Consider the following 25725-nt stretch of genomic DNA (forward strand, 5'->3'; position numbering starts at 1 on the left):
CATCGCGTATATCTGCATCGGCCATATCGGCTAGAAGGATTTTATGGCTCAGAGAATGGCAGGGAGACTCTGAGACCAAGAAGGCGGTAGAATCCATCCCCTTTGGGGGTGAAATGCTGTTCGGACCAGAATTAGACAAGTGGATTTCGCAGGCTACAGCGGGGAAGTCCACTTTTCTGCCTACTCCGTATACGAGAACCGCTCCACAAACTAGGAGAGGTTATTCGGGACCAGCATTTACTTCATTTAGATCTCAGTCCTTTCGAGACAGAGGAAGGGGTTTCGGTACACAAGCACGTGGGGGCAGAGGTAGAGGCCGCTCACAAGCAACAACCAGAAAGCAGGATAAACCCGCTGACAAGACCATGGCATGACGGCCTCCCAGCTCACCTGGGGTCCCCCTTGGTGGGCGGCCGACTGGAAGGTTTTCAGGACATCTGGGCCAAAACCTCACCAGAACTTTGGGTGAACAACTTGATCTCTCAGGGATACAAACTGGAATTTCAACAGAGGCCTCACAGTCAGTTTTTTACAACAGGATTGCCTCAGTGCCCTCAGAAAGCAAGGGCACTACGGGCAGCAATTCTCAAATTGCTACAAGCAGAGGTCATTATTCCGGTTCCCGCTTCTCAGAGAGGAACGGGGTTCTATTCCAATCTTTTTGTCGTGCCAAAGCCAGACGGGACGGTCAGACCAATACTCAATTTAAAAGTTTTCAACCAGTTTTTAAGAGTCTACAAATTCAAGATGGAATCAATCCAATCAGTCATTGCAGGCTTAGAACAGGGCGAGTTCATGGTATCCATGGACATAAAGGATGCATATCTGCATATTCCAATCTGGACTCCTCACCAGGCTTACTTAAGGTTCGCACTGGTGGCGGATCACTACCAATTCCGGGCATTGCCGTTCGGCCTAGCATCAGCCCCAAGAATTTTCACAAAAGATCATGGCGATCATGGTTGCAGGACTGAGACTGTTGGGGGTCACGATTATACCTTATCTGGACGATTTATTGATCAAGGCTCCATCTCAGAATCGACTGCTCAAGGATGTTCAGACATCCCATCAATTCCTAATTCAACATGGATGGATTGTCAATTTCCAAAAGTCCAACCTCATACCGACTCAACGGATTCAATTCCTCGGCCTCATCTTGGACACAGTCCTATTACAGGTGTTCCTACCAGAGAACAAGGTCCAGGACCTACAGAGATTAGTGGCTCACGTACTGAGGACGCAAACCGTTTCTCTGCACCTCTGTGTGCAACTTCTCGGGAAGATGGTGGCGTCGTTCGAAGCTCTCCAGTACGGCAGACTTCATTCACGACCATTCCAAATGAACCTCATTGCTCAGGGAGCAGGCTCGCACTGGCTTCTACATCGGAGAATCCGACTTCACCCACAGGTACGGGTCTCCCTGATATGGTGGTCGTTACACAAGAACCTTGCAGCCGGCAAAAAATGCGGCATTTGGGATTGGAGGATCCTGACGACGGATGCCAGTCTCAGAGGTTGGGGAGCCGTCCTAAACGACCATCCGTTTCAAGGACGGTGGACCCTACAGGAGAGCAAACTACCCATAAATATGCTCGAACTAAGGGCAGTTTACAATGCACTTCTCTTAGCAGAAGACCTAGTCGTGAATCAACACATCAGGATTCACTCAGACAATGTTACGACGACGGCATACATAAACCGTCAAGGAGGAACAAAGAGCAGGATGGCGTTAAAGGAAGCCACAAAGATCTTGTTGTGGGCGTAAAGAAGAGACATCATTCTCTCGGCAGTGTTCATTCCAGGTGTGGAGAACTGGGAAGCAGATTACCTCAGTCGCCAGGACATGCATCCGGGAGAGTGGTGCCTTCATCCACGGATTTTCAACATGATTGTGAGAAGATGGGGTCTACCTCAGGTGGACCTAATGGCGTCTCGACAAAACCATCAGCTGCCCAGATGTGTGTCAAGGACGCGAGACCCAGCAGCAGAAGGAGTGGACGCATTAACACTTCCTTGGTGTTACAGGAGGGTTTACATATTTCCACCATTCCCACTCATACCCAGGGTTCTGAAAAGGGTAAAGCGGGAACGAGTGTGGGCCATTCTAATCGCACCAGATTGGCCCCGCAGGAGTTGGTACTCCGACCTGCAGGGGTTACTTGCGGAAGATCCTTGGAGGTTACCTCAGAGAGAGGACCTGCTATCTCAGGGACCGTTCCTACACCCCGACCTGAACAGGCTGCGTTTGACGGCGTGGCTATTGAAACCCGGATCTTAAGAAACAGAGGGATTCCACGAACGGCCATCCCTACAATGATTGCCGCTAGAAAACCGGTCACAGCCAGGCACTACTACAGGATTTGGAGACGGTACATGGCTTGGTGTCAGGAGCGGGGATGGAATTCAACGAACTTCCACTTATCTCGACTTCTACTTTTCCTTCAGGCCGGTCAAGAGGGAGGCCTCAGACTGGGCTCTCTGAAGGTTCAGATTTTGGCTCTCTCCATCCTTTTTCAACAGCGGTTAGCATCCTTGCCAGAGATTCAAACCTTTTTACAGGGGGTTCTGAGGATTCAACCCCCTTTTCGTCCTCCCACGGCACCATGGGACTTGAATTTGGTGTTAGAATATTTGAAGTCACCGACTTTTGAGCCGTTGACAAGAACAGACTTGAAATCTCTCTCTTGGAAGGTCACGTTATTACTTGCCTTGGCTTCGGCTAGGCGAGTTTCTGAGTTGGGAGCCTTATCCTGTAAGAGTCCTTTCTTAGTTTTTCATGAGGATAGGGCGGAACTCCGTACAAGGGCGGACTTCCTTCCGAAGGTGGTTTCGGGGTTTCATGTAAACCAGCCAATAGTGGTTACATCTTTCCAGGGTCTCACAGATGAGGACGTGTCCTTGGATGTTGTCCGAGCTTTACGGGTATACGTACAGGTTACGTCGTCCTTCAGAAAGTCGGGCCATTTGTTTGTTCTTTATGATGGGCCAAAGAAGGGTTGGCCAGCATCTAAGCAGTCTTTGGCTAGATGGATTAGACTTACCATTCGGCAAGCTTATGTTGCCTGTGGCAAACAGGTTCCGGTTCAGACGGGTGCTCATACTACCCGTTCAGTGGGTGCCTCGTGGGCGGCTGCCAGAGGTGCTTCCACTACTCAACTTTGCAGAGCGGCGACATGGTCTTCTGCCCACACGTTCGCGAAATTTTACAAGTTTGATACTTTTGCGTCCGGAGAATCTAAGTTCGGACGTTAGTTTTGCAGGCCACCGACAGCACTCCCACCCTGGGGGTAAACTTTGGGACGTCCCCTACTGTATAGGACTCCAGTGTCCCCTAGTGGATGAAAGAGAAAAGAGGATTTTGGTACTTACCGATAAATCCATTTCTCTGAATCCTCTAGGGGACACTGGACGCCCGCCTCGGTGCTGTCAACCTGCTGTGTTCTAAGTTCTTGTTTTAAAACAGTTCGTATACACAGCGTTCCTTTTTTTCGGTTAAGAGTTCTTGGCCGCTGTTTGATATGTTGTACGGTTCGGTTCCTCGCCATGTGCTATAGTGTCATGTCCTATTCTCTCAGTCAAATTTTTCAAACTGAGGGAGGAGGGATGTGAAGGGGAGGAGCCGGCTGTGCAGACAATGCTAATTTTAGATTGTGCCACACCTCCGGTTCAAGGCTTCACACCCCTACTGTATATGACTCCAGTGTCCCCTAGAGGATTCAGAGAAATGGATTTATCGGTAAGTACCAAAATCCTCTTTTCTGCACATTTTTTCATGTGTTCAGTTGTTAACAGCTGTTGCGTTATCCATGCTGGTTGGCATGACTTATGTTTAAGGCCATGTTAGCCGACATGTTGTTTATGGATGGTGTGAGCTGGTGTGAATCTCGCCACAAGTTTAATAGTAATTCCTCTCTCGAGAATGTCCATCTCCTCGGGCACAGTTCCTATACTGAGGTCTGGAGGAGGGGCATAGATGGAGGAGCCAGTTCACACTGTTGAAAAAAAGTCTTAAAGTGCCGAAGGCTCCTGCGGAACAGTCTATACCCCATGGTACTAAAATGGACCCCAGCATCCTCTACGGACTACGAGAAAAGGATTTACCGGCAGGTAAAAAATAAATAAAAGGATTTTAAAGAAGAAAAATAATTATTGTGAGCAGCTCCACAATAATAGTATACTGCTTTGACATTGTTTTCAAAGGTGCTGAAGGTTACACCAGCTCAGCCAATTAAAAGTGTTCAACTTGTGATTGCCAGAACTTTTCTCATTCATTTCTAATGGTAATATATTCCAATGGCCTTTCTATTCCATGGCAATTCAAATCATTTACAAAAGTATTGATTTTACTCAGCGTAAAATGATTCCATATAGTCTGCATTTAAAATAAACAGAACTTTAGATTGGAGTGTTAGGGGAAATAACAGTTTACTAAAAGAAACGCTATTTATCATGGCAGATGGGGTTTCGCCCTAAGGGGCCGTTTTTCGGCTGGGCGAAAAATTTGTCAGGAGCGAAAAACACGTGGATCGGTGAATGCCTTATTCGTAGATAAAAAAAAATAAGAATTTACTTACCGATAATTCTATTTCTCATAGTCCGTAGTGGATGCTGGGGACTCCGAAAGGACCATGAGGATAGCGGCTCCGCAGGAGACTGGGCACAAAAGTAAAAGCTTTAGGACTACCTGGTGTGCACTGGCTCCTCCCCCTATGACCCTCTTCCAAGCCTCAGTTAGGATACTGTGCCCGAACGAGCGTACACAATAAGGAAGGATTTTGAATCCCGGGTAAGACTCATACCAGCCACACCAATCACACCGTACAACTTGTGATTTGAACCCAGTTAACAGCATGATAACAGAGGAGCCTCTGAAAAGATGGCTCACAACAATAATAACCCGATTTTTGTAACAATAACTATGTACAAGTATTGCAGACAATCCGCACTTGGGATGGGCGCCCAGCATCCACTACGGACTATGAGAAATAGAATTATCGGTAAGTAAATTCTTATTTTCTCTAACGTCCTAGTGGATGCTGGGGACTCCGAAAGGACCATGGGGATTATACCAAAGCTCCCAAACGGGCGGGAGAGTGCGGATGACTCTGCAGCACCGAATGAGAGAACTCCAGGTCCTCCTCAGCCAGGGTATCAAATTTGTAGAATTTAGCAAACGTATTTGCCCCTGACCAAGTAGCTGCTCGGCAAAGTTGTAAAGCCGAGACCCCTCGGGCAGCCGCCCAAGATGAGCCCACTTTCCGTGTGGAATGGGCTTTTACAGATTTTGGCTGTGGCAGGCCTGCCACAGAATGTGCAAGCTGAATTGTACTACAAATCCAACGAGCAATCGTCTGCTTAGAAGCAGGGGCACCCAGCTTGTTGGGTGCATACAGGATAAACAGCGAGTCAGATTTTCTGACTCCAGCCGTCCTGGAAACATATTTTCAGGGCCCTGACTACGTCCAGCAACTTGGAATCCTCCAAGTCCCTAGTAGCCGCAGGCACCACAATAGGCTGGTTTAAGTGAAAAGCTGAAACCACCTTAGGGAGAAATTGAGGACGAGTCCTCAATTCTGCCCTGTCCGTATGAAAAATTAGGTAAGGGCTTTTATAGGATAAAGCCGCCAATTCTGATACACGCCTGGCTGAAGCCAGGGCTAACAGCATTACCACTTTCCATGTGAGATATTTTAAGTCCACAGTGGTGAGTGGTTCAAACCAAGGTGATTTTAGGAATCCCAAAACTACATTGAGATCCCAAGGTGCCACTGGAGGCACAAAAGGAGGCTGTATATGCAGTACCCCCTTGACAAACGTCTGAACTTCAGGAACTGAAGCTAGTTCTTTTTGGAAGAATATTGACAGGGCCGAAATTTGAACCTTAATGGACCCTAATTTGAGGCCCATAGACAGTCCTGTTTGCAGGAAATGCAGGAATCGACCCAGTTGAAATTCCTCTGTAGGGGCCTTCCTGGCCTCACACCACGCAACATATTTACGCCAAATACGGTGATAATGTTGCACAGTTACATCCTTCCTGGCTTTGATCAGGGTAGGGATAACTTCATCCGGAATGCCTTTTTCCTTCAGGATCCGGCGTTCAACCGCCATGCCGTCAAACGCAGCCGCGGTAAGTCTTGGAACAGACATGGTCCCTGCTGGAGCAGGTCCTTTCTTAGAGGTAGAGGCCACGGGTCTTCCGTGAGCATCTCTTGAATTTCCGGGTACCAAGTCCTTCTTGGCCAATCCGGAGCCACGAGTATAGTCTTTACACCTCTCCTTCTTATGATTCTCAGTACCTTGGGTATGAGAGGCAGAGGAGGGAACACATATACTGACTGGTACACCCACGGTGTTACCAGAGCGTCCACAGCTATTGCCTGAGGGTCCCTTGACCTGGCGCAATACCTGTTCAGTTTTTTGTTGAGGCGGGACGCCATCATGTCCACCTTTGGTTTTTCCCAATGGTTCACAATCATGTGGAAGACTTCTGGGTGAAGTCCCCACTCCCCCGGGTGAAGTTCGTGTCTGCTGAGGAAGTCTGCTTCCCAGTTGTCCACTCCCGGAATGAACACTGCTGACAGTGCTATCACATGATTTTCCGCCCAGCGAAGAATCCTTGCAACTTCCGTCATTGCCCTCCTGCTTCTTGTGCCGCCCTGTCTGTTTACGTGGGCGACTGCCGTGATGTTGTCCGACTGGATCAACACCGGCTGACCCTGAAGCAGAGGCCTTGCCTGACTTAGGGCATTGTAAATGGCCCTTAGTTCCAGGATATTTATGTGAAGTGACGTTTCCATGCTTGACCACAAGCCCTGGAAATTTTTTTTTCCTGTGTGACTGCTCCTCCCCAGCCTCTCAGGCTGGCATCCGTTGTCACCAGGACCCAATCCTGAATGCCGAATCTGCGGCCCTCTAGGAGATGAGCACTCTGTAACCACCACAGGAGAGACACCCTTGTCCTTGGAGACAGGGTTATCCGCTGATGCATTTGAAGATGCGATCCGGACCATTTGTCCAGCAGATCCCACTGAAAAGTTCTTGCGTGGAATCTTCCGAATGGAATCGCTTCGTAAGAAGCCACCATCTTTCCCAGGACCCTTGTGCATTGATGCACTGACACTTGGCCTGGTCTTAGGAGGTTCCTGACTAGGTCGGATAACTCCCTGGCTTTCTCCTCCGGGAGAAACACCTTTTTCTGGACTGTGTCCAGAATCATCCCTAGGAACAGCAGACGTGTCGTCGGAATCAGCTGCGATTTTGGAATATTTAGAATCCACCCGTGCTGTCGTAGTACTACTTGAGATAGTGCTACTCCGACCTCTAACTGTTCTCTGGACCTTGCCCTTATCAGGAGATCGTCCAAGTAAGGGATAATTAAGACGCCTTTTCTTCGAAGAAGAATCATCATTTCGGCCATTACCTTGGTAAAGACCCGGGGTGCCGTGGACAATCCAAACGGCAGCGTCTGAAACGGATAGTGACAGTTCTGTACCACAAACCTGAGGTACCCTTGGTGAGAAGGGCAAATTGGGACATGGAGGTAAGCATCCTTGATGTCCAGAGACACCATATAGTCCCCTTCTTCCAGGTTCGCTATCACTGCTCTGAGTGACTCCATCTTGAACTTGAACCTTTTTATGTAAGTGTTCAAGGATTTCAGATTTAAAATGGGTCTCACCGAGCCGTCCGGCTTCGGTACCACAAACAGCGTGGAATAATACCCCTTTCCCTGTTGTAGGAGGGGTACCTTGATTATCACCTGCTGGGAATACAGCTTGTGAATGGCTTCCAATACCGCCTCCCTGTCGGGGGGAGACGTTGGTAAAGCAGACTTCAGGAACCGGCGAGGGGGAGACGTCTCGAATTCCAATTTGTACCCCTGAGATACTACCTGCAGGATCCAGGGATCCACTTGCGAGTGAGCCCACTGCGCGCTGAAATTCTTGAGACGGGCCCCCACCGTGCCTGAGTCCGCTTGTAAGGCCCCAGCGTCATGCTGAGGACTTGGCAGAAGCGGGGGAGGGCTTCTGTTCGTGGGAAGAGGCTGTCTGCTGCAGTCTTTTTCCCCTTCCTCTGCCCCGGGGCAGATATGAGTGGCCTTTTGCCCGCTTGCCCTTATGGGGACGAAAGGACTGAGCCTGAAAAGACGGTATCTTTTTCTGCTGAGAGGTGACCTGGGGTAAAAAGGTGGATTTCCCAGCCGTTGCCGTGGCCACCAGGTCCGATAGACCGACCCCAAATAACTCCTCCCCTTTATACGGCAATACTTCCATATGCCGCTTGGAATCCGCATCACCTGACCACTGTCGCGTCCATAACCCTCTTCTGGCAGAAATGGACAGCGCACTTACTCTTGATGCCAGAGTGCAAATATCCCTCTGTGCATCTCGCATATATAGAAATGCATCCTTTAAATGCTCTATAGTCAATAATATATATTGTCCCTGTCCAGGGTATCAATATTTTCAGTCAGGGAATCCGACCAAGCTACCCCAGCACTGCACATCCAGGCTGAGGCGATTGCTGGTCGCAGTATAATACCAGTATGTGTGTATATACTTTTTAGGATATTTTCCAGCTTCCTATCAGCTGGTTCCTTGAGGGCGGCCGTATCAGGAGACGGTAACGCCACTCGTTTTGATAAGCGTGTGAGCGCCTTATCTACCCTAGGGGGTGTTTCCCAACGCGCCCTAACCTCTGGCGGGAAAGGGTATAATGCCAATAATTTTTTAGAAATTAGCAGTTTATCGGGGGAAACCCACGCTTCATCACACACCTCATTTAATTCATCTGATTCAGGAAAAACTACGGGTAGTTTTTTCACACCCCACATAATACCCTTTTTTGTGGTACTTGTAGTATCAGAAATGTTCAAAACCTCCTTCATTGCCGTGATCATGTAACGTGTGGCCCTACTGGAAAATACGTTTGTTTCCTCACCGTCGACACTGGAGTCAGTGTCCGTGTCAGTGTCTGTATCGACCTAAGGTAACGGGCGTTTTAGAGCCCCTGACGGTGTTTGAGACGCCTGTACAGGTATTAACTGATTTGCCGGCTGTCTCATGTCGTCAACAGTCTTTTGTAAAGTGCTGACACTATCACGTAATTCTTTCCATAAGACCATCCAGTCAGGTGTCGACTCCCTAGGGGGTGACATCACTAACACAGGCAATTGCTCCGCCTCCACACCATTTTCCTCCTCATACATGTCGACACAACGTACCGACACACAGCACACACACACAGGGAATGCTCTGACAGAGGACAGGACCCCACTAGCCCTTTGGGGAGACAGAGGGAGAGTTTGCCAGCACACACCAGAGCGCTATATATATATATATATATATATATATATATATATATATATATATATATATATATATATATATATATATAGGGATAACCTTATATAAGTGTTTTTCCCTGATATAGCTGCTGTATATATTTATCTGCCAATTAGTGCCCCCCCTCTCTTGTTTTACCCTGTTTCTGTAGTTCAGGACTGCAGGGGAGAGTCAGGGAGCCTTCCTCCAACGGAGCTGTGAGGAAAAAATGGCGCCAGTGTGCTGAGGAGATAGGCTCCGCCCCCTTCTCGGCGGCCCTTCTCCCACTTTTTTATGGAAAAATTGGCAGGGGTTAAATGCATCCATATAGCCCAGGAGCTATATGTGATGTATTTTTTGCCAAAGGTGTTTTTATTGCGTCTCAGGGCGCCCCCCCCCCCCAGCGCCCTGCACCCTCAGTGACCGGAGTGTGAAGTGTGCTGAGAGCAATGGCGCACAGCTGCGGTGCTGTGCGCTACCTTATTGAAGACGTCCTGTCTGCCGCCGATTTTTCCGGACCTCTTCTGCTCTTCTGGCTCTGTAAGGGGGGCGGCGGCGCGGCTCTGGGACCCATCCATGGCTGGGCCTGTGATTGTCCCTCTGGAGCTAATGTCCAGTAGCCTAAGAAGCCCAATCCACTCTGCACGCAGGTGAGTTCGCTTCTTCTCCCCTTAGTCCCTCGATGCAGTGAGCCTGTTGCCAGCAGGTCTCACTGAACATAAAAAACCTAAAACTAAACTTTTTTCTAAGCAGCTCAGGAGAGCCACCTACTCGTTCGGGCACAAAAATCTAACTGAGGCTTGGAGGAGGGTCATAGGGGGAGGAGCCAGTGCACACCAGGTAGTCCTAAAGCTTTTACTTTTGTGCCCAGTCTCCTGCGGAGCCGCTATCCCCCATGGTCCTTTCGGAGTCCCCAGCATCCACTAGGACGTTAGAGAAAAAAAAGTGAGAAGGCAATGGCGAAAATTTCTTCAAAATGGCCTGCAATTGAATACAAGGGGTGAATTCGATAGCTTTGAAATTGTTGGAGTTAACTGAATACCCCCCTAAGACTCAAAGTACTCCTATCCATAACTAAAACGACAGAAGGTAAACTTTCAAATGGCCAGCAGGTGTCCAGGAAGGAACTGAGAACAGTTCCACTGTGTGTTCTAGCTCTCTGTATTACGGACAGCCAAAGTTTAGGGACATCCAACTTATACCCCTTTCACACACGCAGCTTTTTCCTAGAGTTTTGCACATCGGCATTATCCCGGGATTTCTGCATGCCTGAAAGGAAACATGGAGCCAAGACCCGCAAATTGCTGGCTCTTATGTCTGAAAGCGGTATTAGAGATTAATTGGAAAGAACAGTTATAGGTATGACAACTGCACATATGACAAACACCACACTGCGGAATGGGGTAACACTAATTTGATTGAAGTCAGTGTTTTAGTAAAGGGATTTCTCTTCAATCAGTGGTATTTCCTGTAAGCATCTAAATTATTAATGGATGTGGCATTTCCTCACACTGGACAACACTGCACAGCACACATGCACAAAACAGGTATGGTGAGTTTCATCATCACTGAGCATCCATTCCCTAATGTGTGTGTAACTAGTCCAGTATATACAGTACATTTGTCACAGTAGGGAGAGACTTACAGAAGCAAATCCACAGTCCACTTTACTTATTTTCTCAATGGACTCAATAGCATCTCTCCCAAACTGCAGTAATGTTGGGTCCTTTGTTGCTCTGTACAAATACATTGCGCTCTCAATCAGTTCTGGAAGATACAAGGAGAATGGGTCTTAACGTTCCAATATCTCACTTTACCTTTTTATTGATTTATTATGATGCAGACAGTACAAATCTCAGTGCACAAATTACTTGCGGACATAGACACAATGCCATTAGTTCTATCACCCATGATGCTGGTTTGTGCTCATTTTTCTAATTGGGTAATAGTTTAATAGATAAATATTTACAGGCAACAGCATAACTGCCTTTAAAAGCATGCACGAACATACCTGGCCTTAGCGGGTAGCCCTCTCTTTTATCCACAGTGAATCCTTGGGGGATGTTGTAGAACTCAGGCAACCCACCAAACTGCTTCCAGACAGTATAATAGTTGTGGAATGTTCTCATGGCATTTCCAATGTCTCCTATTAGACTCTATAGGGGGGGAAAAAAGTAACTTCATCACAAGTATTCTCTACAGATCTTTTTCTTTCTAAAGCAGCCAAAAACCAAAACAAAAAACAAACAGGATTACAAGTTAGATGAAAGCTCTACAGAATTGCCTTTGCCCCTGGAGGTAAAACTTCTACAGACAATAGCTGCATGAGTGGCGAGTTCTGGTGTCACCATTTGAAAAACATGTTTCTTTAGGGCAAACCACACTAAAAATGATTACAGCTATAAGACTCATGAGATAAGGGGCCGAAGCATCAAAGTAGTTTTCCGGTCAGTACTCCAAAAACAGCTTTTTCCAGAGGATTGTCCATTTGTAGCTGGTATGTATTAAAAAGGTACTGCAGCAGGTATCATGCCTTCATTCTAAATGCAGCCGCCATAAGTTTGTAGGGACTGCAAAAATGGAAAGTGTTTCAAACTCCAAAAAGCTTGGCGTTTTGGCGCTTACCTCCCGATAGTGAGCGCCATCTTTTGAAAGCATCATAACCATTGTTCCACCTCAATATCTGACAATAAGCAAGAGCAAAAGCAGAGCAACCAGTTGCTATTGAAGAGCCTCCAACAAACTTGCTATTTGTAAATGTGCTCTCCAGATAATGAAGATGGACAGCACTGTGTAAAACAGATTTTTAAAACAAATAAAGAACAACCATTCGTATCAAATAACACTCAGCCTAGTAGTACATTTTCCACTGTGGTTAGGTGGGTGCTGAGAGATACATAAAAAACAAAAACATTTTGCACTGCCATTGGAAGTAATGCAGTCTCTGGTGCTCACATGCTCAGTAAGCATGAACCTCCACAGTATTAATTTTAGCACCATGCACCTGTCACAGCCCATGCAGTTCCTCTTTCCTGTCTGGGGTGTCACTCTCTGCTATGATACTTCTAGCACACTCTGGTCTTAATCTCGGTGCTAAGATACAGACCAGAGTGTGCTAGAAGCACCAGAGCAGATAGTGACACCCCAAGCAGGAAATAGGAACTGCATGGGATGTGACAGGTGCAGGGTGCTAGAATGAACACTACCTCCTTGCAGTAAAGGCTAGCTTCAGGGTTCTCCACATTACGTATGCCATTAGAGGTTTGGTTAGAAGAAAACCAAATCCCATAAGGCAAAGATTCCCAAACTCTGTCATTACAGTCCAGGATTTAAGTATATCTATGCTTGAGTCCAGATAGTTAAATAATATTGAATGAGTTACTAATTAAGTCAACTGTGCTCAAGCATGGGTATCTTAAAACCTGAACTTTATCAGCATAGTTTGGAAACTCTGGTAAGTCCTTCCTCTCTAAAGAGAAAAGAGCCTCTCAAGTAGACTTTATTGCAGACATAAGGTATTTGGTGATCAGATACAAAAGTAGCTATTACTTTGCTGGCATCACATCTTTGCAAGAGAGACGTTTATGGTATTTTGCTGCAACACATGACTATAAACCATACCAAATCCTAGTTACAGGAGACTTTAATCATGAGCCACAGAATGTACTGCACATCAAAATCTCGAATAAGCAAACTCAATATATAGCCAGGTTCAGTTATTTCACAATACATGATCCTATTACCTGTAAGCCTGGCCAGAAGGCCTCCAAGGACTGAAATATCGGCATGGAGACGGTGCCCTTATACATCTGTACCCACACGTACCAGTCCTGGATAGCCTTATTGTATTCTAAAGCAAAATAATATTTATATATCACATCAAAGATGATCACATTTGGTGGTATATAAGGGACGATTAAAAATAGATTTAAAAATGTACTACTCGGAAGGCAGCTTTGGCGCATTTCAAAACAAAAAAAAAACGTATTCAAATGAGTTAAACTAAGCAAGAAATTATTAAAGAACAGATTTCTTATTCCTTACCCATAAACATTGCCATCATTTCTTCATCCTGCAGAAGGATTGCTCCTTTAACGAGGTATTCAAAATAAGAGTCAACGCCGGCACCTATCCCAGCATCCTGAGCCACCCATTTTGAGGTCATGACGTCTATATGGTTGCCCACCTGATTTTGGAGAAAATGTAATAGTCACTTTCAAAAATCTAACATTTAACAGTACAGGATGAATAAGATGAAAAAAATAAGAATTTACTTACCGATAATTCTATTTCTCGGAGTCCGTAGTGGATGCTGGGGTTCCTGAAAGGACCATGGGGAATAGCGGCTCCGCAGGAGACAGGGCACAAAAGTAAAGCTTTTACAGGTCAGGTGGTGTGTACTGGCTCCTCCCCCTATGACCCTCCTCCAGACTCCAGTTAGGTACTGTGCCCGGACGAGCGTACACAATAAGGGAGGATTTTGAATCCCGGGTAAGACTCATACCAGCCACACCAATCACACCGTACAACTTGTGATCTAAACCCAGTTAACAGTATGATAACAGAGGAGCCTCTGAAAGATGGCTTCCTAAACAATAACCCGAATTAGTTAACAATAACTATGTACAAGTATTGCAGATAATCCGCACTTGGGATGGGCGCCCAGCATCCACTACGGACTCCGAGAAATAGAATTATCGGTAAGTAAATTCTTATTTTCTCTATCGTCCTAAGTGGATGCTGGGGTTCCTGAAAGGACCATGGGGATTATACCAAAGCTCCCAAACGGGCGGGAGAGTGCGGATGACTCTGCAGCACCGAATGAGAGAACTCCAGGTCCTCCTTTGCCAGGGTATCAAATTTGTAAAAATTTACAAACGTGTTCTCCCCTGACCACGTAGCTGCTCGGCAGAGTAGTAATGCCGAGACCCCTCGGGCAGCCGCCCAAGATGAGCCCACCTTCCTTGCGGAATGGGCCTTAACAGATTTAGGCTGTGGCAGGCCTGCCACAGAATGTACAAGTTGAATTTTGTTACAAATCCAACGAGCAATCGACTGCTTAGAAGCAGGTGCACCCAACTTGTTGGGTGCATACAGTATAAACAGCGAGTCAGATTTTCTGACTCCAGCCGTCCTTTAAATGTATATTTTTAAGGCTCTGACAACGTCCAACAACTTGGAGTCCTTCAAGTCGTCTGTAGCCGCAGGCACTACAATAGGCTGGTTCAGGTGAAACGCTGATACCACCTTAGGGAGAAAATGCGGACGCGTCCGCAGCTCTGCCCTATGTCGAATGGAAAATTAAATAAGGGCTTTTATAAAACAAAGCCGCCAGTTCAGATACTCTCCCGGCCGAAGCCAGGGCCAGTAACATAGTCACTTTCCATGTGAGATATTTCAAATCCACCTTCTTTAGTGGTTCAAACCAATTTGATTTGAGGAAATCTAAAACTACATTTAGATCCCACGGTGCCACCTTAGGCACCACAGGAGGCTGTATATGCAGTACTCCTTTGATAAAAATCTGGACCTCAGGGACTGAGGCCAATTCTTTTTGGAAGAATATTGATAGGGCCGAAATTTGAACCTTAATAGATCCCAATTTGAGACCCATAGACAATCCTGATTGCAGGAAATGTAGGAAAACGACCCAGTTGAAATTCCTCCATCGGAGCACTCCGCTGCTCGCCTCCATCGGAGCACTCCGCTGCTCGCACCACGCAACATATTTTCGCCAAATACGGCGATAATGCTTCGCGGTGACTTCCTTCCTTGCCTTTATCAAGGTAGGAATGACTTCTTCTGGAATGCCTTTTCCTTTTAGGATCTGGCATTCAAAACGCCATGCCGTCAAACGCAGCCGCGGTAAGTCTTGAAAAAGACAAGTACCCTGCTGAAGCAGGTCCCTTCTCAGAAGTAGAGGCCACGGATCGTCCGTGACCATCTCTTGAAGTTCCGGGTACCAAGTCCTTCTTGGCCAATCCGGAGCCACTAGTCTTACTCCACTTTGCCGTATAATCCTCAATACCTTTGGTATGAGAGGCAGAGGAGGAAACACATATACCGACTGGTACACCCAAGGTGTTACCAGCGCGTCCACAGCTATTGCCTGCGGATCTCTTGACCTGGCGCAATACCTGTCCAGTGTTTTGTTGAGGCGAGACGCCATCATGTCCACCATTGGTTTTACCCAACGGTTTAATAGCATGTGGAAAACTTCTGGATGAAGTCTCCACTCTCCCGGGTGAAGGTCGTGTCTGCTGAGGAAGTCTGCTTCCCAGTTGTCCACGCCCGGGATGAATACTGCCGACAGTGCTATCACGTGATTCTCCGCCCAGCGAAGGATCCTGGCAGCTTCTGCCATTGCCCTCCTGCTTCTTGTGCCGCCCTGTCTGTTTACATGGGCGACTGCCGTGATGTTGTCCGACTGGATCAACACCGGTCTTCCTTGAAGCAGAGGTTCCGCCTGGCTTAGAGCATTGTAGATTGCTCTTAGTTCCAGAATGCTTATGTGAAGAGACTTTTTCAGGCTCGACCACACTCCCTGGAAATTTCTTCCCTGTGTGACTGCTCCCCAGCCTCTCTGGCTGGCACCCGTGGTCACCAGGATCCAATCCTGCATGCCGAATCTGCGGCCCTCCAATAGATGAGCCTCCTGCAACCACCACAGAAGGGATACCCTTGTCCTCGGCGACAGGGTTATCCGCAGGTGCATCTGAAGATGCGACCCTGACCATTTGTCCAACAGATCCCTTTGCATGGAATCTGCCGAAAGGGATTGCTTCGTAAGAAGCTACCATTTTTTCCCAGGACTCTTGTGCATTGATGTAGACACCTTTCCTGGTTTTAGGAGGTTCCTGACCAGGTCAGATAACTCCTTGGCTTTTTCTTCGGGAAGAAAAACCTTTTCTGAACTGTGTCCAGAATCATCCCCAGGAACAGCAGACGAGTTGTCGGCATTAATTGGGATTTTGGAATATTCAGAATCCATCCGTGCTGCTTTAGCACCTCTTGAGATAGTGCTAAACCCATCTCTAGCTGTTCTCTGGACCTTGCCCTTATTAGGAGATCGTCCAAGTATGGGATAATTAATACGCCTTCTCTTCGAAGAAGAAATATTATCTCGGCCATTACCTTTGTAAAGACCCGAGGTGCCGTGGACAAACCAAACGGCAGCGTCTGAAACTGATAGTGACAGTTTTGTACAACGAACCTGAGGTACCCCTGGTGTGAGGGGTAATTGGAACGTGGAGATACGCATCCTTGATGTCCAAGGATACCATAAAGTCCCCTTCTTCCAGGTTCGCTATCACTGCTCTGAGTGACTCCATCTTGAACTTGAACTTCTTTATGTACAGGTTCAAGGACTTCAGATTTAGAATAGGCCTTACCGAGCCATCCGGCTTTGGTACCACAAAAAGAGTGGAATAATACCCCTTCCCTTGTTGTAGAAGAGGTACCTTGACTATCACCTGCTGAGAATACAGCTTGTGAATGGCTTCCAAAACCGTCTCCCTTTCTGAGGGGGACGTTGGTAAAGCAGACTTCAGGAAACGGCGAGGTGGCTCTGTCTCTAATTTCAACCTGTACCCCTGAGATATTATCTGCAGGATCCAGGGATTTACCTGCGAGTGAGCCCACTGCGCGCTGTAATTCTTGAGACGACCGCCTACCGCCCCCGAGTCCGCTTGCGAAGCCCCAGCGTCATGCTGAGGCTTTTGTAGAAGCCGGGGAGGGCTTCTGTTCCTGGGAAGGAGCTGCCTGTTGCTGTCTCTTCCCTCGTCCTCTGCCTCGTGGCAGATATGAATAGCCCTTTGCTCTCTTATTTTTAAAGGAACGAAAAGGCTGCGATTGAAAGGTCGGTGCCTTTTTCTGTTGGGGAGTGACTTGAGGTAGAAAGGTGGATTTCCCGGCCGTAGCCGTGGCCACCAAATCCGATAGACCGACCCCAAATAACTCCTCTACGCATTGCCTGTCCACTGTCGTGTCCATAAAGCTCTTCTGGCCGAAATGGACATAGCACTTACCCGTGATGCCAGTGTGCAGATATCTCTCTGTGCATCACGCATATAAAGAAATGCATCCTTTATTTGTTCTAACGACAGTAAAATATTGTCCCTGTCCAGGGTATCAATATTTTCGATCAGGGACTCTGACCAAACTACCCCAGCACTGCACATCCAGGCAGTCGCAATAGCTGGTCGTAGTATAACACCTGCATGTGTGTATATACCTTTTTGGATATTTTCCATCCTCCTATCTGATGGATCTTTAAGTGCGGCCGTCTCAGGAGAGGGTAACGCCACTTGTTTTGATAAGCGTGTTAGCGCTTTGTCCACCCTAGGAGGTGTTTCCCAGCGCTCCCTAACCTCTGGCGGGAAAGGGTATAAAGCCAATAACTTCTTTGAAATTAGCAGTTTTTTATCGGGGCACCCCACGCTTCATCACACACGTCATTTAATTCTTCTGATTCGGTAAAAACTACTGGTAGTTTTTTCACACCCCACATAATACCCTGTTTAGTGGTACCTGTAGTATCAGCTAAATGTAACATCTCCTTTATTGCCAAAATCATATAACGTGTGGCCCTTTTGGAAAATACGGTTGATTCGTCACCTTCACTACCGGAATCAGTGCCTGTGTCTGGGTCTGTGTCGACCGACTGAGGCAAGGGGCGTTTTACAGCCCCTGACGGTGTTTGAGGCGCCTGGACAGGCACTAAGTGAGTGTCCGGCCGCCTCATGTCGGCAAACGACTGCTTAAGCGAGTTGACGCTATCCCGTAATTCCACAAATAAAGGCATCCATTCTGGTGTCGACCCCCTAGAAGGTGACATCCTCATATTTGGCAATTGCTCCGCCTCCACACCAATAACGTCCTCATACATGTCGACACACACGTACCGACACACAGCAGACACACAGGGAATGCTCTATACGAAGACAGGACCCACTAGCCCTTTGGGGAGACAGAGGGAGAGTCTGCCAGCACACACCAAAAAGCGCTATATATGACAGGGATAGCCTTATGATTAAGTGCTCCCTTATAGCTGCTTTTATATTAATATATTGCCATTTATTTTGCCCCCCCTCTCTGTTATACCCTGTTTCTGTAGTGCAGTGCAGGGGAGAGACCTGGGAGCCTTCCTGACCAGCGGAGCTGTGACAGAAAATGGCGCCGTGTGCTGAGGAGATAGGCCCCGCCCCTTTTCCGGCGGGCTCGTCTCCCGCTATTTAGTACATTTAGGCAGGGGTAAATATCTCCATATAGCCTCTGGGGCTATATGTGAGGTATTTTTAGCCTTTTTAAAGGTTTACATTTGCCTCCCAGGGCGCCCCCCCCCAGCGCCCTGCACCCTCAGTGACTGCCGTGTGAAGTGTGCTGAGAGGAAAATGGCGCACAGCTGCAGTGCTGTGCGCTACCTTAAGAAGACTGCAGGAGTCTTCAGCCGCCGATTCTGGACCTCTTCTTGCTTCAGCATCTGTGAGGGGGCCGGCGGCGTGGCTCCGGTGACCATCCAGGCTGTACCTGTGATCGTCCCTCTGGAGCTTCATGTCCAGTAGCCAAGAAGCCAATCCATCCTGCACGCAGGTGAGTTCACTTCTTCTCCCCTCTGTCCCTCGTTGCAGTGATCCTGTTGCCAGCAGGAATCACTGTAAAATAAAAAACCTAAGCTAAACTCTCTAAGCAGCTCTTTATGAGAGCCACCTAGAATTGCACCCTTCTCGCCGGGCACAAAAATCTAACTGGAGTCTGGAGGAGGGTCATAGGGGGAGGAGCCAGTACACACCACCTGACCTGTAAAAGCTTTACTTTTGTGCCCTGTCTCCTGCGGAGCCGCTATTCCCCATGGTCCTTTCAGGAACCCCAGCATCCACTTAGGACGATAGAGAAAAATCATTATTGGAAAGATGGGGGGAAAAAAAAACAATTGCTATAGAATTACGTACTTCCCTCTAGCGGTCATAAATGTATTATCTCATTCAGGATGTCTGATTATGTTACAGGATATTTCCAAGAGGAAATATTCACGAATGTTCTAAGCTGCCTATACAATTGCTAACTACATGCTTGCATATGAAAAGGTTGATTGCAAACAAAACAAAAAACTTAACTGTTATAATGAACAGTAACAAGTATTTATTTATTAAGATGGTCAGATGCCTGTCAAACATTCATTTGCATGCAAGCCACTTCTGACACCAAATGATGTGGCTAACAGAACCACGTTGTTCTAGCAAGGGCAATTAATTTAATGCAATAATAATTAAGTACTGTAACTGTGTAATTCTTCTTCATTCCTAATTACCCTGGGAGTCACCTGCTAACAGACTACCAATCTTCCCACTGCTGTAATACTAGAACTTGTCCCAATGTTAACAGTGTATGAAAACTGGACTACTTGGACTTTAGAAATGACATTACTCTATCAATCATATGAAGAGTAATTGGAGATTAAGGGGTATATGCAATTGCGGTCGAATTCCCGAAATTGTCGAATTTCGGGACATTTTCGCCAAAAAAAAAAATTCGTCAATGCAATTCAGTACTTTCCGTCAAAAAAACGGACTTTCAAAATTCGACTTTTTGAAATTCGACTTTTTGCAAATTCGACTTTTCTGCAATGATACAAGTGCTGCAATTCGACAAAAGCATATTCAATTCAAGTTTGGAAATTCGGCAGCAGTGCTTTTAGACAGTAAATTCGTAATTTTCAATCCGCCACACTTTGGAGGGTGAAAACAATAAAAAAAAATTTAAACATGTTTTTTTTTGTGTTTTTTTTTTTGGGGAATAGCATATCTATTTATATTAGAAGGGATTAGGTACTTTTTTTTTTTTTTTGGGAGGCACAAGTATTATTTATATATTTTTTTATTTATTTATTTATTGCTGGAACGGTAAAATAAATAAAAAAAAATGGCGTGGGGTCCCCCCTCCAAAGCATAACCAGCCTCGGGCTCTTCGAGCTGGTCCTGGTTCTAAAAATGCGGGGAAAAATTGGGCATGGATCCCCCGTATTTTTAAAACCAGCACCGGGCTCTGCGCCTGGTGCAAAAAATACGGGGGACAAAACGAGCAGGGGTCCCCCGTATTTTTCACACCAGCATCGGGCTCCACTAGCTGGACAGATAATGCCACAGCCGGGGGTCACTTTTATACAGTGCCCTGCGGCCGTGGCATTAAATATCCAACTAGTCACCCCTGGCCGGGGTACCCTGGGGGAGTGGGGACCCCTTCAATCAAGTGGTCCCCCCCCCCCAGCCACCCAAGGGCCAGGGGTGAAGCCCGAGGCTGTCCCCCCCATCCAAGGGCTGCGGATGGGAGGCTGATAGCCTGGCGTAAAATGTCAAGAATATTGTTTTTTCCAGAAGAACTACAAGTCCCAGCAAGCCTCCCCCGCAAGCTGGTACTTGGAGAACCACAAGTACCAGCATGCGGGAGAAAAACGGGCCCGCTGGTACCTGTAGTTCTACTGGGAAAAAAATACCCAAATAAAAACAGGACACACACGCCGTAAAAGTAAAACTTTATTTCATACGTCGACACACATACTTACCTATGTTCACACGCCGACATCGGTCCTCTTCTCCATGTAGAATCCACGGATACCTGAAAAGAAAAGATCAATATACTCACCTCAACCAGGGTCCAGAGATAAATCCACGGACTTGGCAAAAAAAAAAACCGGACACCCGTACCATGCCGGACTGAAAGGGGTCCCATGCTGACACATGAGACCCCTTTCCCCGAATGAGACCTCTCAGTGACAGCTGTCACAGAAAGGTCTCTAAAGCCAATCAGGAAGCGCAACTTCGTTGCGCTCACCTGATTGGCTGTGCGCTGTCTGAACTCAGACAGCGCATCGCACAGCTCCGTCCATTATATTCAATGGTGGGAACTTAGCGGCTAGCGGTGAGGTCACCCGCCGGTCAGCGGCTGACCGCGGGTAACCCCACCGCTAACGGCAAAGTTCCCACCATTGAAACTAATGGAGAGGCTTTGCGATGCGCTGTCTGACAGCTCACAGCCAATCAGGTGAGCGCCACGGAAGTAGCGCTTCCTGATTGGCTGAAGGGACTTCAGTGACAGGAGTCACGCGGTGTCCCGGCATTCGGGGAAAGGGGTCTGATGTGAAAGCATGGGACCCCTTTCAGTCCGGTGGTACGGGTGTTCGTTTTCTTTTTTTAACAAGTACGTGGATTATCTCTGGACGTGGATGCACCTCTGGACGCTGGAAGGTGAGTATAATTTTTTTCACAGGTACCCTCGGATCGTCGGAGACCGTGGCAGTCGGCGTGTGAACATAGGTAAGTATGTGTGTGTCGGCAGTGTGTAATAAAGTTTTACTTGTCACGGTGTGTGTGTCCTGTTTTTATTTAGGTATTTTTTTTCCCAGTAGAACTACAGGTACCAGCGGGCCCGTTTTTCTCCCGCATGCTGGTACTTGTGGTTCTCCAAGTACCAGCTTGCGGGGAGGCTTGCTGGGACTTGTAGTTCTTCTGGAAAAAACAATATTCTGTCATTTTACTCAAGGCTATCAGCCTCCCATCCGCAGCCAATGGATGGGGGGGGACAGCCTCGGGCTTCACCCCTGGCCCTTGGGTGGCTGGGGGGTGGGGAACCCCTTGATTGAAGGGGTCCCCACTCCCCCAGGGTACCCCGGCCAGGGGTGACTAGTTGGATATTTAATGCCACGGCCGCAGGGCACTGTATAAAAGTGACCCCCGGCTGTGGCATTATCTGTCCAGCTAGTGGAGCCCGATGCTGGTGTAAAAAATACGGGGGACCCCTACTCTTTTTGTCCCCCGTATTTTTTGCACCAGCACCAGGCGCAGAGCCCGGTGCTGGTTTTAAAAATACGGGGGATCCCTGCCCAATTTTTCCCCCGCATTTTTGGAACCAGGACCAGCTCGAAGAGCCCGAGGCTGGTTATGCTTTGGAGGGGGGACCCCACGCCATTTTTTCCCCGGGTTTTTCCCGTTTTTTTAAATCGCGGCAAAATCCGGCAAATCGGCCGTTTTTCGCCCGCGGGACTGTCGAATCCGTTTTTCATTGAATATGGTGAATTCCGGCAGCCACCTGCCGGAATTCACCTGTCGAATTGTGTCGAATTAAAAAACGGCGATAATTTGCCGCGATTCGCCGTGAATTGCATATACCCCTAAGAGAGTAAAGAGTCAGTTTAATACTATTTGGGATGATACTTCTCTACATGTTCAAGACCTGCTAATATATTTGTGGTCTCCTGTATATAATATTCCCAGAATAGCTTCTACTCAACCCTGGTTTTAAAAGTTAAAAGACTAAGGGGTCTATTTACTAAGCCTTGGATGGAGAAAAGGTTGCCGGAGATAAAGTATCAGCCAATCGGCTCCTACCTGTCATTTTTCAAACACAGCCTGTAACAAGACAGCAAGAAGCCGATTGGCTGGTGCATTATCTCCAGCGACTTTATCTCCATCCAAGGATTAGTAAATAGACCCCTAAGTAAAAGAACATGTCTTAATCAGATTCAGCACTTGTAAACTAAATATTACAGGTTGAGTATCCCTCATCCATAATGCTTGGGACCAGAGGTATTTTGGATATCGGATTTTTCCGTATTTTGGAATAATTGCATACCATAATGAGATGATATGGTGATGGGACCTAAATCGAAGCACAGAATGCATTTATGTTACATATACACCTTATACACACAGCCTGAAGGTCATTTTAGCCAATATTTTTAAAAACTTTGTGCTTTAAACAAAGTGTATCTACATTCACACAATTCATGTATGTTTCATATTCACCTTATACACACAGCCTGAAGGTCATGTAATACAATATTTTTAATAACTTTGTGTATTAAACAAAGTTTGTGTACATTGAGCCATCAGAAAACAAAGGTTTCACTATCTCACTCTCACTCAAAAAAATTCCGTATTTCGGAATATTCCGTATTTCGGAATATTTGGATATGGGATACTCAACCTGTATTATGCTTCAATAAAATAAGATTAAAAATACAAAACAATTCAGGATTGACATTGCTGGGTGCTGGAGGAGGATCCTAAAAGAACACATGAATTAAAAAAAAGAATCACTAGTGGACAGGAAACTGGGAGAGGGAAGATCCACCAAGCTGAAACTATTATCATAGAGAATAAAAACAAATCAGCACTGTTGTGATATAGGTCTTGCATGTCTCTGTTACGCAGATAGATAAAACCACCCATCAATTTTCACTCACCAAGCCAATCTCAGAACGGCTTTCCCACAATCCTTTGAGGGCTCGCCTTGCAACCCTCTCAAATTCTGGATCTCCTGTTAAGCGGCTCAGTGTAGCAAATTCAATGATATAGGTTCCAATCCCAGCTGTGCATGTCACTGGAGTCTCTGTAGGGTTGACTCCATTCAAGAGGTTAACGGTTCCAAAAGGCATTCCAGTTTGTGTGTCAAAAGCTGTAGGACATTCATTACAAGTAATACAAATTAAGGCACAATAAAGGAAACCCCTTGTGCATACTTCTACTTTCCAAGGATATGAAAAAAAACACCCCTAAAATTATTAATTTTCTGCTAACCTGGCAGAAGTTTCCTTGCTGCATCTTCTGCCATGCGAAGCAGAGGACCAGAACATGGCCATCCTGGTTCCAGCTCAAGACCAGCTTTCTTTGACAGGAGGTGAGCAGACAGAAGTCCACCTACCACTGAAAAATAATGGCTATTAAGATTACCATTAGAAAAATAAACATGCAATTAGCCTGAAAATATTACAAAAGACTAGAGCAGAGGGAGGAAGAAATTTCCCGAATGTTAAATTGTATAACCAAGCAGCCAATTGTAGATACATCAAGGACTGGCTCCATAAGAGAGATCAGTATGCAAATTATATGTTTGAAAAGCAATTTCTTTCTAATCTGGATTTGACCTGCTTTTTACATGGGTGTAGTACGGCTGACCGGCGGTCTCCTGACCGCCGGTCAGCTTACCGACGCCGGGATCCCGGCAGCATACCGACGCCGGGATCCCGGCGGGGAGGGGCGAGTGCAGCAAGCCCCTTGCGGGCTCGCTGCGCTCGCCACGCTGCGGGCTCAGTGGCGACCTGCGGTCGCCACGGGTTCTATTCCCACTCTATGGGTGTCGTGGACACCCACAAGTGGAAATAGTCCCTGTTGGTCGGCATGCCGACCATCGGGATAGTGAGCGCTTGGCATGGTGGAGGAGGTCATGTGACTGTCGGTCACCCGACCGCCGGTCACATGAATACCACCCTTTTACATTTACCCAAACATGAGATTCCTGCACATTTACTAGACAATCCCTTGCTAATGTCAACATGGTACACAATACGTAATAAAGCTAAACTTCACACTCTATAATTCTTTACATCTTCCCTTTTTGGGCAATGACAACACAACCATTTAGATCATGGCATGGGGAATACGCTCAGTCAGACATCTTGCAAATTTGGAAACAAAAAAGCCTCTCACTTATGTACAAGCAAAATCTTGTTATGATTTCTTGCCAGTGTGCAATCTGGCCTTTCTCCAGGCACAACATTACACTATTAAAGTAATAACTTTCTTAAGTGAGGATGACTAGATGATGCCTTTCTAGATGCGAGTTATTCCACGAAAGCCATAACTTATTTTTACAAAGTATTAAGATTGCCCAATCATACTTGGCAGTTCCAAACGGGCATTACTAAATGGCATACACACTTCCCCAACTTAAGAGGAAGAGGATATTTTGAGAACTCTATTATACTCTATTAAAGCAATTTCAGCCACATCCTACAAGTAAATGTTTTTTAAAATATTTTATAGGGGACACTTATCTCCACATCGTTGTAATCTAATTGGTATGACTAGCATATCCACATGTCACAAATGTAATTGCCCTGAAGCAACCTTACACCATTGTTTATGGGAGTGTTCCATGATCCAGCGTTTCTGGTTGACGATAAGACAGTTTACAACAGACCACCTGGTGAACTTCCTATCACTGACCCCAGAGTGGGCAATCCTCAGATTCTTGACAAATATTCCAAAAATTTCAGTTGGATGCAAAAAATTATTGCTGTTTGTTTGGTAGCCAGAAAATGCATATAACAATGGATTTCTCATGTTTATTTCTTGATGGTTGAGATTAAGATTATGCCTATAAACAATTTTCTCTGCTTCTCATTGCAGTGTCGATGAACGCCCCCCCCCCCCTCTTCTCCCCCTCAATCCCCCCCTTTTCTATATAGTTTTTGCTCTATTACTGTTTATATTGCATTCTTGTAGAAATGTCAATGCTGTATTATAAAAAAAAAAAAATAATAATCTTTCAATAAACTGTTCGTTAAAAAAAACAAAAAAAACAATGGATTTCTCCTACGCACCCATCACTTAATATGTTTAAA

General features: G+C 46.5%; 1 protein-coding gene across 1 annotated transcript in view; it reads right to left on the reverse strand.

The window, feature by feature from the left end:
- Nucleotides 1-25725, reverse strand: part of EDEM2 (ER degradation enhancing alpha-mannosidase like protein 2) — a 71681-nt gene that overhangs the window by 20290 nt on the left and 25666 nt on the right. Inside the window, exons 5-10 of the mRNA XM_063960145.1 lie at nucleotides 23900-24025; nucleotides 23566-23777; nucleotides 13371-13512; nucleotides 13070-13176; nucleotides 11338-11482; nucleotides 10972-11093 (exon numbers count right to left, since the gene is read on the reverse strand). Coding sequence (XP_063816215.1) covers nucleotides 10972-11093; nucleotides 11338-11482; nucleotides 13070-13176; nucleotides 13371-13512; nucleotides 23566-23777; nucleotides 23900-24025 — 854 coding nt within the window. The remainder of the gene's footprint in view (nucleotides 1-10971; nucleotides 11094-11337; nucleotides 11483-13069; nucleotides 13177-13370; nucleotides 13513-23565; nucleotides 23778-23899; nucleotides 24026-25725) is intronic.

Source organism: Pseudophryne corroboree, chromosome 3 (genome assembly GCF_028390025.1).
Source record: "Pseudophryne corroboree isolate aPseCor3 chromosome 3, aPseCor3.hap2, whole genome shotgun sequence".
Lineage (NCBI taxonomy): Eukaryota > Metazoa > Chordata > Amphibia > Anura > Myobatrachidae > Pseudophryne > Pseudophryne corroboree.